This window comes from Glandiceps talaboti, chromosome 14 (assembly GCF_964340395.1).
Source record: "Glandiceps talaboti chromosome 14, keGlaTala1.1, whole genome shotgun sequence".
NCBI lineage: Eukaryota > Metazoa > Hemichordata > Enteropneusta > Spengelidae > Glandiceps > Glandiceps talaboti.
The window spans coordinates 7,473,995-7,486,733 of record NC_135562.1 but is presented as its reverse complement, the minus strand read 5'-3'; the positions used below and the strand labels follow the sequence as shown (position 1 = coordinate 7,486,733).

The window sequence follows — 12,739 nt, the reverse complement described above, 5'->3', positions numbered from 1 at the left end:
TTGATATTCAGATGATGCCTAATTAACATAAATATGTATGCTTGTTTGCATATAATTAGCATATTGATTTGGATGAAGATAACACATAACACCAATAATTCTCAAGATTCCTACATACTTGACGCATTTTCTTGACTAATATTCTTTACTCTCCTTGTAACTTTTAAAGATGGAAAGAGTCGTGTTGAAAATTTTCAGTTTGTACTTGCCTATTATTTAATGTTTAAAGGTGAAATGAACAGTTCAAAGATTGGCCAAGTCGGTCTAGCCGTAGTATAATACATGTTATTGGCTATTTATGGAAGTACAATTTGTGATAAATAAAATAATCTTCTTGCAGCGTTTTTAATGAACTTGACAAAATATAAATATGTGTCTTAAAAATACATTGCGAAAAAAAATGCAAGAATTTCCTTGTGTTGCTAGTTATGGAAGAGTCAGGAAGTGTCAATAAATGTGGCAGCTTTCAGAGGGTCAGTTTTTGGACAAATACGTACTTGACCACAATCAGCAAAATTTTCTCTGGAAGTGCTATACTGTCATGCTAAAGCATTTATATAAAGATGAAGTGATGCTTCACTGAGGATTTGATATGTATAAGAGATTTATGTTTAATAGTTTCCGAAATTTTAAGAGGGCTGATTTTTGAACCGTGTTGACACAGGCCAAAATTTAGCGTCAGACAGTTTTAGTCAATTTGAGATAGAAACTTCAAAGAGTATAGCCATACTATTTTAGAAGGCCTTTTCCAAAATCTAAATCACACTCAGTGAGCGCGGGGTCGGAAAAATAGGAAAAAGAAATTTTCGGTAAACTTTGCAACACTATAATCAATCGATGTTGTACCTGTCAATGTACTATAGCTGACAAAATGTGGAATACGATATAAATACTTTGGACTGTATTACATGAATTCGCTGATATTGACTTAATATATTCATATGCACAACCATTGCTATGGCAAACTGATACGACTTGGAGCTTGAATGAGATATGTTGCACGATTATAGTTGTGTGTGTAAAACTTTAACCTTTACACCTCCTACCCAATAACAAAAAGTGACATTCCTCTAATAGTCCTCCTATTGTTTTATTGTTACATAATATTAAACCCTTTAACTTGTAATAATAATGATAACGATAATAATAAATTATGTAGCGGCTACAATCCACAGAGGCAATGATCTGTACCGTATCAAATCTTTCTGAAAACGGTAAGACTTGTAGTGGAATGATAAACTGCATACAAGACGATATATGTGTTATGAACTGGAACATAGACTTTATTTATCAAAGCAATGAAACCTCACGGCTTCAGAGCCAGAAGTCGAGTCCGTCACCCCAAGACCAGAAGTCGAGAGTCTTAAATTTTACAAATCACTTTACAGGAAAACTTGGAATGTATATTGTCTAAGCATGACTATATGTAAATAAGGCGAATGACGCTTAGGTCCGTGAATTTGAAACAAAAGGACGCCTTGAGGACAATTGTTTTCAAGACACGATATCTTATTAAATACTAAAACATGTAGAGTCATGACATTCTTCCGTCTTATCTAAAATGTGATGCCCTCGTCACTAAAGTCTCTAATTCTCAGGAAAAGTGATAGCAATACCTATTGAAACGAGATGGCGTAAATTTATAAAAGCACGTCTGAATTATTGTCTTGACGCCAATGTCAGCTATTGCAATAATACGATTCTCTACAACTAGGTGTTTGGCGACATGTATAAACAGCGTCATGTCTGAACCCAAACACAGTAATTACAAATTCAGGACATTGTTATTTCTCCTCCATATCAAATCGTTCGAAATACGGCAAGGCTTGTAGTGGAATGATAAACTGCATACGAGACGATATGTGTGGTATGAACTGGAACATAGACTTTATTTGTCAAAGGCCCTGAAATCTCACGGCTTCACCCCAAGGGCAGAGCCAGGAGTTGACTCCCTCACCCCAAGGCTTCTGGTCGAGTGCCTTAAATTTCGAATTTTACAAATCACTTAACAGGAAAACTTGGAATGTCTATTGTCTAAACATGACTAAAGTATATGTAAATTACGCGAAGCGTAAAAATACAAAGCAATAAAAACTGAATATAAGCAAAGTTACAAGTCTAAAAGAAAGCAAGTTTAAAAATATGGGTTTTCAACATGCATTTAAAACTAATAAAATTATTACAACGATGGATTTCGAGTGGAAGAGCATTCCATAAAATTAGTGACGAAACACCGAAAGCCCTGTCACCATGTTCTTTGTTTGTTCTGGCTGCTACAGTACAAAGTTAAAAATGATCAGCAGAACGTAGACTACGCCCAGGGACATAGAGATATGTAATGTTGAATAATACAGTTTAAAGGTATTGTTAACCACATTTTAATTAATATAGCTAAAACAAACTGGTACGAGAGATATTTTGTGACGGATCTTTGTCGCAAAATTTAGAAAATAATTAAAAAAAACATAACCCTTACCTGTTTCTTGATTCACCAGTTATTCAATTTCAAGGACTGAGGATGTGTAGCTCGTCAGAAATTAGCTGCCAGATTCAGTTCAATGTCATTTACCTAGATACTATATTGTAATGTCCAAAGACTGTAAGTCAATGCAGCTATCACAACTCTGATGCCAATTCTAGCTACTGGTGTTTTTATCATCCCTATTTGCATTAAAAGGGAGGTCTTTTGTTTTTTATTATGAACCATTACATTATAAATGGGGGTGGAGAGTTGCTGAATAGAATGAGAGGGGCTGGAGAGAGAGAGAGAGAGAGAGAGAGAGAGAGAGAGAGAGAGAGAGAGAGAGAGAGAGAGAGAGAGAGAGAGAGAGAGAGAGAGAGAGAGAGAGAGAGAGATGGGGGAGAGTGACTTTTTGTCGGCCGATTAAAATATCCACCGATCCCCCCCCCCATATAGAGCACAGAAAAATGTTCTAATCTGGTCAATTAAACTAACAACTAACATGAACAATACATAGGAAGTAGTATCTAAAACCCAATTCCTTCAACCCAAAAAGACAATAAAAGGAAAGCAAAGCAGCCATTTATTTTGAATTGAGCTGAAAACCATTTATTCTGTTATGTTATGTTATGTTATGTTATGTAATCTAATTTTTGCAATCGCATTTTATTTCAGGCTAGAGGGTCAAAATAGAATAAGAAGGTTGATTTACTCTCACATGTGTGCCTATAGTAATGCATGTGACGTATGTGGAGCGGAAGTTTTGGTGTCAACCGAGAAATTGAACGTTCGTTATTTTTATGATCCATCTGGGCAGTAATATTCTATTTTAGGTACCGAGAATTAAAGCATTCACATTACACCCTCCATCTGATTCTTCTGCCAGTTCAAGACCTAGGTCATTTAACTTGTCAAGAGCATACCTAGCTTAGTGGACATTTGTAGTACGATTTCCAAACATGTTCTGACAAAAGTAGTGTAGTCTCAGTTGACGTGTATTCACTTCCAAGCGAGTTGGGGTGCTTTGTGCAGACTTCAACATAGGCTTTAATTCAACTGCACTCAAAGATTGTCAACTGTCCAGATTGAATTATCGATTGCTAAAAATGAAATAACGTTCATACAAATTGACTTTTTATAATAAATAATAATAATTTTATTCCGTACTGTAGGCCATGGGCCTTAAATGTACATAACTGAACATAGAATAATGATCATGATTACAGAGGTATGTTCAACATAGCTAAATTGACAAGTCAGCTTATGTAGAGAGATTTTCTTCCAAAAGCTGTTTACGTATTTTCATGGCAAAGAAAATAAATTTCGCAAGGTTTTGAATGATGAAGGTATTTGTTGACTGCATTAATAAGATAAATTTCCAATCATATGCAGGTGAGTAATAAAATTCAGAAATAAACTTAGATCTAACAAGTTTGTACTTGGGGCACACAAGTACAAAATGGTACTCGTCCTCAATATCGTTGCACCCAAATGGGCAAATTCTTTCCTCGGGTGGTGTACCAAGATGTCTACCCTTTTCAATAGCAAGGTCGTGGGTTGACATTCTCAAACGTGATAAAGCATTTCTAAAGTGAGACAGTGGTATGCATTCTAAATATTTTTCACATGTTAAATGTGTTTTAAATCTACAATACATTCGTAATTTAGGTGAAGTGTTTACATCAGAATGCCAATCCTGCATGTGAATATCATGACATCTTTGTTTAAATAGCTGTAGAAAGTACTTGTCATTTTCAGTACGTTGCTTTTGCCAAATCTCAGCAAATCCATACTGGCAAAGTAGAGTTTTAACATATAAACCCCAACAAGGGAATCCCTTTTCAGCTCTATCATATTGGTAACTGTAACAATCCTTTACAATTTCAGAGATATCACTTTGGGTACACTTGAGCCAGTAACGAATTATCTGTACATTTATATATGGTCGGATAGGATATCGTCCAAGTTCACCCAGAGCAGCAATATTTGAAGTCTTACTACTAACACCTAATATAAACTTACAAAATTTGTGATGAACTTTTTCTATGTCAGGGGAGGGGTGAGTACCCCAAATACCACTTGCATATAAAAGAATGGGTAAAATCTTACAATCAAATATACGAAATGCCATGTCAGGTTTTAAACCTCCAAGCCTATGCAGTGTTATTTCCAAACTATGCAGTGCTGTACTTGCCTGGTCAGCGATATAAGTTTGGGCTTGGTACCAAATACCTGAACTAGAAAACATCACGCCTAAATAGTTATACTTTGAAACAACTTCAAATAGTTTACCGTTCCAAAACCACTTTTCGGATTTCTTTAGTGGACCACCCTTCCTAAAAACAACGATCTTAGATTTAGCTAAATTTACAGTAAGTCTCCACCTTTTACAGTAACCTGAAAGTCTATTTAGAAGTCTTTGTAACCCAATAGGGGTGCTGCTAAATAGCACTAAATCATCTGCATACAGTAAATAAAATAATTTTAACATATTTGCATACACAACAGTTTCAAATCCCTGATTAAGTGCATTTTCAATATCGTTTATGTAAAAACAAAATAGCAAAGGTGAGATGACGGAACCTTGTTGTACACCCACATTGATTTTGAAAAAGTCAGTAATACCATGTGGAGTTTTCACTGCCGCTTTGACTTGATTGTACATAGAGTGTAGAGACTGTAAAAGTTTACCTCTGATGCCAGCTTTGCCAAGCTTATAAAACAAGGAGAAGTGATGTATCCTATCGAAGGCCTTCTCATAATCAATAAATGCACAATAGAAACGACTTTTCAAGTGAAACACATATTTTTCAATAAGAGTACATAAGATGAATATATTATCAAGAGTACTTCTCTTTTTTCTAAAGCCACTTTGAGCCTCAATTATAGTATTGTACTTATCAAACCAATGGGTAAGTCTATCACATAATATTTGAGTGTAGATTTTACCTATGACATCAAGTAGCATAATGCTGCGATAATTACCCGGGGAGTCTTTACTTCCCTTCTTGAAAACAGGTGTAATCAGTCCAATAGACCACATACTAGGGAATACACCGCTATCAAGAACTTCATTGTAGAGATTATGTAACATATCAAAAATTTCGCGAGGGGCATATTTCCAAAACTCTGCAGGGATCCCATCTTGCCCTGGGGCTTTGTTGTTTTTAAGTCTGTCAATACATTTCCGAATCTCTGCTATAGTGATGGGGCAGTTTAGTTCGGAACAGTCGATACCCATACTATCTAGGTCGCCCATGTTTAGTTCATTTACATATCCCTGGACTGAGGAGAAGAACTCTCTCATTTCATCATCGTCGGTCTGGTCGGCATCTTGTGTATTTGGATTAAACAGGCCCTCAAAGTAACTGAACCATTCATCCTGTGTAATTTTGCTTGAGATACTTTGCTTATTTTGACGCAAACGCAAATTGACTTTTTAGTTGACATCATGACTTATTAATTGGCGGCCCTGACTTATCAATTAGTGGTCCTGACTAGTCATTTGATGGTCCTGACTTATTACTTGACAGTACTGACTTGTTATTTGATGGTCCTGACTTGTCAGTTGACGGTCCTGACTTGTCAATTGACGAGTTTGACTTTTGGCGAATGAATTTAGCACCATACCATATGCCAGTATATGTGGCACCCAACACGGATCCATATCCTTGGCATCAGAGTCCTACGCTATACAAACCTAGTCATTATCCTAAGATGATCCATCAAAACTTTGTTGCTGAAAAGACATTTATACGATTTACAAAGACTTTTCCCCAAGTGAAGTCTGTCTGGTGCCATTCAAATAAAGCCAATCTCAACAAGGTGGGCAGATCTTGGGATGGGCAATAGCTTACATAATCAGTGAAGCTCGACAGGGAGTCATGGTGGGCAAATGGTTAGAGTGGCTGGTTTGGAATCTGCAGGTTGCAGGTTCGAGACCCATCGTTGTTGTTTGTTTCTGAGTAGCAATATCCTAATGTGAATGCTTTAATCCCATGTGTTTATAAAGGTTGCAATGGATTATATCCTCCCCAGGGAGTTGAGGAAGGATAAAGGGCTGTTGTACCACTATAGATCCATGCCAGGGGTAATAATTGTAAAGCGCTTTGACCACAGAGTGGGAAAGAGCTATATAAAAACCAACAATATTATTATTATTATTATTAAAAACACACACAAAATGAGACAAATTGAATTCAAATTTTATTTTCATGATTGGAAAAGTGCAACTGCTTACATTTTAGTGAGACAGTATTAGGAGACATGCATAACAAATTTGTAAGTAGCTACAAGGAATTGACAGTGTGGAATATGACATGGAAACACATCTAAATCTTGCTTTCCTGATTTGGAAATATTTTTTTGTGAATTTTATATTTACAGTGAAAAGTTGTCATAGTCCTAAGAACACACAGATTCTACTAATTACAGCATGGGATACTAAATAAATACATTTGTTAATCATTTTTTTTTCTATTATCATTTCAACTTTCAGTTGACGATGTGCATAAAATACCCAAACAAATATTTTGAACAACAGATAATATTTTCTTAGGTTACCAAAAAAGAACTTACATGAATAATAGAAAACATTCAAAGCCTAAACTAAAATACTTCAAAATGTAGTATAAATTTATTTCTAAGTATTCTACAACATTGAGTAAATGGCTAAAATTCTGGCTGACGATGTCAAATAATTGGAAAGTGTTCTTGAGTAAAAAAAAATTGCACAAGCCAATAATTGCTACCTAATCCATTCACCATGTGGTACTCTATATTATCCAGCATAAGCACACAAATTTTGAAAGTAGTAAAATGCAAAATGAATAATTCCCTGTCAAATTTGCTTCATACAAAAATTTCCTGCAGAAGGTGACTAAACACAAATTAACTTTTCCCCGCCAAAATTTTACACTTAAAATTCCTACAAAAAACTCCAAGCAAAGTATTCAAGTGGCCAAATGGGTGAAGATTTTGTATTTATTATGGATTTTTAATTCATAATACAATCTTATCATGGCGTCCTACTTGAATAATCAATGTGAAGCAACATAGGACCAAGTCTGTGTTTGTAACATCATACTTTGATAAAAAACTAAAAAAAGTGTAAAAAGGTTTGTTATTATATGTGCAGTAACAACACTTTTACACATTTATCAATCTTAAACAGTGTATCAAGTTACAAACAAGGACTTGGCATATGTAGTTTCACATTGAATTTTAAAGTAGGAAGCCATGATAAAATTGTTTTGTAAATTAAAAATCCAAAATAAATACCCAATCATCATCCATATGGCAACTTTAATGGGTGCATGAAATGAATTTAACTGTACCATAACAGAAATAGTCGTGCTGCAAGTATGATAGTTATCAGTATTATTTCCAAAGTTGATGAAAACTATCCAAATATTGGTGATGTATTAAGCAAAGGTGTCTATTTATGCCACCCCTATGCTCATCTCAGTTGTGTTTTGAAACAGGACGTTGCTGAGTTACCTTTTCTATATTTCTTGTTGTTTGGACTAGTATTTCACATTTCACATGGTTTACAAGGTCAAATCATAGGATGCTGTTCTGTATACTGGATCAAATTTGATTCAAGGCCAACTATCAATAGTTGTGCTTTATGACAAACCTAAGGGGCTTGCATTGAATTCAATATGATCTTAAGGGGTTTGAAATGAATTCCAAATTCTTTGCCATGATTACCTGGAAACTAGAACAGGGATAATTTTTCTGTGCCTTGCATTACAGTTTAGACTGACCAAGCAAGTTAATTGATAACAACAATTTGTTAGTATGATTTAGCAGTGTTCTCCCGAAACTAGTATATTTTCACATGAGGGCTAAGAGCCCACATTCCAACTTTTTCCCCATACAGAAATGAACTGGGGACTGTTTGATATCATATTTGCACAAATTGAAGGTGTTTTGCGTGTGATTTTTACTTTATCAAGAGGATGCTCATGAATTACAGGAGAGGCATGATGTTCACATTACCATATTGATGTCCTTATTACCATATTCAAGGAGATCACTGCTTTGTGAAGAGGACAATTTATGTGTACTAACCATATTGAAACAGTCAACTGTAATAATGGCTTTTTGATTTTGAAGTAAATTCTCTGATTAGTTCTGTTTGCTGATGTTGAAAGGGTTTGGATGGAAGTAATGAATACACAATGGTGCTGGAATTTGAATCTTGTACATCTGCACAAACATGTCAAGTTATTATCATAACAATAGATGTGGTGTATCTATGTCCTCAATAGCATTGTGGTTAAATATGTTGTCACAACAACGACCGCTGAAATTGTTGACACAATATTAATTAGTTAACAAGCTTCACAGAAACTTGCAGAAAAAATGTGGAATTTGACACAAATCTGTGATGATACTATTTATAGCACAATGTTCAAGGCAGTGACGGAAAATAAAAATAAAGCATTATATCGCATGGAACATACAGTGCAGTGTGATGGAAGTTTTGTTGTTTTTTGATATGACTTCACAAGTAGGACAATGTTTTCGAGAAATGTGGCAACAAAAATGTTAACTGTTCTGTTGTTTTGCTGCCTTGACACCACATGGCACAGAGTTGCATCGAATATATATCCTTACAACAAAACACCAGTATTCACTCAAATTGTAAACTACAACATAATCAAAATGGCTCCTGCCTACTTGAGGAATCCCAGAATGCATTGCACCCTAATATGGCTGACAGTTCAACCTTATTTCTTGCGTTGTTTGCATTTCAAATTACATGAAAATTGACAAGTTCTAATAGATAAATTACAAAAAATCTTAAAACAGTTCTACAAAATACAAAACACTCATTCTCTAAATCTAGAACACTGACTATTAGTTTATATATGGTGAACATGATACCTCTCTACAATGTATCTTGGTAAGTCGCACTTATGAAGAAAAATTTCTGCATGAATATAGATTTTTAAAAATCTTACATTTTTGTCTATCCCCAGATTTACATATAATATCTTTTGAGTATATATTACGTCTCAGTATTTCATATTGAATGCTACAGCTCTTGGGCATTTAAATATGCAAATTTATGCTAATTAATGATTACACCTGGGGTGGTGGTTTTTAATTGAACAAGAATGCTAGCTGTTACATAAACAAATGAAGAAAATTTTACATCATCATTCTAAAAAAAATCTTCAAAGAAAAAATTGTACACTTCATTTGACTACAATTACTATTATCATGAACACCAAATAAGTCCTATTTAAGTTAAGTGAATTTGCAGAAATTGTGTATATTTTACGAACTAGTCACTTAGTTTTAATATCGCTATTTTCCTGAAGAGCAAATTAGTTTTATTAAAGCCAGGTAAAATTGGAAACATTTTGTTACGTACTCAAATTAAGGGAATTTACAGCAACTTTGCAGTTCTCGGTCATATTGATAATCTATGATTTTCTGGTTACAACTTTTACTAACTTTTAGGTATACACCTATAATATTATCCTCAAATTTCATTTGAAGTGAAGAACTGACATTGACTTTGGTTGATCACTTGTGATTTCAGCAAGTAGAATAAGTGAAGTTGTGGTACAATGCCAAAATACTGAAGTACATGTACTCGTAATATGCCATATTCTGGTTATCAGAAAAACAAAAGATTGTACAATTTGGCCACTAGGAGTGCTGTTCAGAAGCAGCATAAATGAGGGCACATGCCCGTTACCAGAAAGACAAAAGACTGTATATTTAGGCCACGAGGAATGCTGTACAAATGACTATGACATATTCTGGTTATCATAAAGACTAAAGATTGTATAATTTGGCTACGAGGTGCACCTTTTGGAAGAAAACTTGTGAGATCACTTCCGTGTAGCAGAAACATGCAGTTACAACTTATTTTCCACTTTATTCCAAATATCCTTCTATGATTTCTCTCATGGTTATAGAGTAGAAATGGTTTTAATTTTATTTTTTGACTGTATACTTCTTTCACTCTAACTCCTTTTGATTATTTTGTGAACTGCCATACCCGATCATTTTACTTTACTTTTTCTGGAATGATCCTTTTCAAAAAAGCTGAAAGGTTGGTAGCCAGATCATGGCATTTTGCCAAGGAGGTTATCCAGAATATGGCATTGTGCCAAATTTGGTAACCAGAATATGGCATTGTGCCAAATTTGGCAACCAGAATATGGCATTGTGTCAAATTTGGCAACCAGAATATGGCATTGTGTCAAATTTGGTAACCAGAATATGGCATTGTGCCAAATTTGGCAACCAGAATATGGCATTGTGTCAAATTTGGTAACCAGAATATGGCATTGTGTCAAATTTGGTAACCAGAATGTGGTGTTTTGCCAAAGTTGGCGTTCAGAATAGGGCGCATTTTACTTAGCAGCTGCTGTGGCTTCACTGAACAGGAATACTGTCACATCAGTGCAAGATGGTCAAAAATATGCCTCATTTTTTTCACATACACACACAAGAGCTTTGATATGTGTGTCTTCTATGTTAATATAGATACTAATTTTTGCCATGATTGTTATTAATAGCTATCACAGTAGCAGTAGCTTAGGAAATCTTGATGACACAACCTGGTGTACTACCTACAGGTCACATTCACACGATTACCTGTACTTGTACGTAACATTTAACTTTTGGTCTGGTTGTGTTATGAGGATTTTATTACTGGTGTTTTAATTTTCCAACCCGATAAGCATTTCAAAGTTACCCCAGTTTTCTTCAGGTTGCTTTACATATTTGTATCTATTAATATAAACTTTTCTCTGATATCATATTTTAAGTAGACACTATCTATGATCCTTCTTGTTAATTAGTTGGAAGTTACTACAAAATTAATTTGTTCCAAAACGTCTGAAAACTTTTGCCGTGCTAATGTAACATGGTGCATTTCCTCTAAAACAGACCACATTGTATTGAACACTTGATTCAAAAATTGCACTTTTTAAACCATGTTGCACTGGTGTGAAGTCGTAATCACTACAAAACACACATGAAGATGGAAGGGACGAGAAAAATGTCTTCTAGGAGGACGTGGAATATATTATACATAAAACTATTTATCATCTTACCACCTAAAACGTCTGTTAAAAACGAATTTGCATGGCGTACTACGACACTGCGATACTAAATACATTACAAGCTCATTATCACTGAGTATTGTGGACACGATCTGCCAAATGGCAGGTGATAGCGCCCTCATAGTCAGATCTGTCATTGGTGATAGCGCCCTCTACAGTCCACGTTCTTTAAAATGGTACATCACAAACTGCTCGTTCATGATAATACAAAATCCTTCATTGATCTCTGCTCTAAAGGCAGACATTGTATCAACTTGCATAAAGATCATAAGGGAAAAGGATTGCTACACAGTAAGCATAAATTATTGAATGGCTGGACACAATGCATGCCTTTAAAATGAGGCACACAGAAAATAAAAGGAATTAAAACTTAAACTCGGTCACACTCCTCTGCCAAGAATATTTTACACCTGTTTTTTTTTCTCTTTAAAAAAAATTGATTTTGTGGTTCTCCTTTACTGTTCATGCCAGCATTTTAAAAATGAATCACTGTGTCTTTGATCTGACCCAAACTGTCTATTTTAAAATTCAAACAGATAGCTTGCATTGTCCCAGCATGCAAGGAAGATACCAGCATTTGAGCCTACCTTCCATTTCTACAATACTGTGGTAAAAAGAGCTCTAATGAAAAAATTCTGATCCCTAGATAACCTCTGACCCTAATCTGAACTTTGACCCTAGACTGAACTTTGACCTCACATAAATTGGGTGCCACCGCTTGGATCACACTGCAGTAATCTGACAATAGATGGATCGTTCTTTGCTCCATTGATGAATTCTTCCAGTGATAATTTGCCGTCAAGATTCTTATCCATTTGCCGGAATATTTTGTCTGTTCTCTTTTCTGGTGTTGATTCGTCTTCTGGCATTTTCATCACGGTTCCCACCATTTTGTAGATAGCCTAAAACAAAGTTAGCACAAATCTCATTATTTCAACACAGAATTTGTCCTGGTCCAAAATTGTTCAATTTATTATTTAAAAAAAAAACCTGTTGAACCACCGTTATGTTAGTTTTTCTCTTTCTTTGTTCTCTGTTTCTAAATAAAGAGAGAGCTACCACATGAGATGTTAACTGGTCTAGCCTCTAAGAAGTTATTGATATGATGCTGACGGAAAAATTGCCTTTTAAAATTGATTTTTAATTATGAATACTCAAACACTTGGGTGTTTATGATTGAATA

General features: G+C 34.9%; 1 protein-coding gene across 3 annotated transcripts in view; it reads right to left on the bottom strand.

The window, feature by feature from the left end:
• Positions 1-6,681: 6,681 nt before the first annotated feature.
• The window catches only part of LOC144445460 (neurocalcin homolog), a 158,496-nt gene continuing 152,438 nt past the window's right edge, over positions 6,682-12,739 (bottom strand). For all 3 annotated transcript variants that reach the window (XM_078135017.1, XM_078135018.1, XM_078135019.1), the window contains one exon: positions 6,682-12,458. In XM_078135017.1, the coding sequence (XP_077991143.1) occupies positions 12,252-12,458 (207 nt within the window). In that variant the 3' untranslated portion in view covers positions 6,682-12,251. The remainder of the gene's footprint in view (positions 12,459-12,739) is intronic.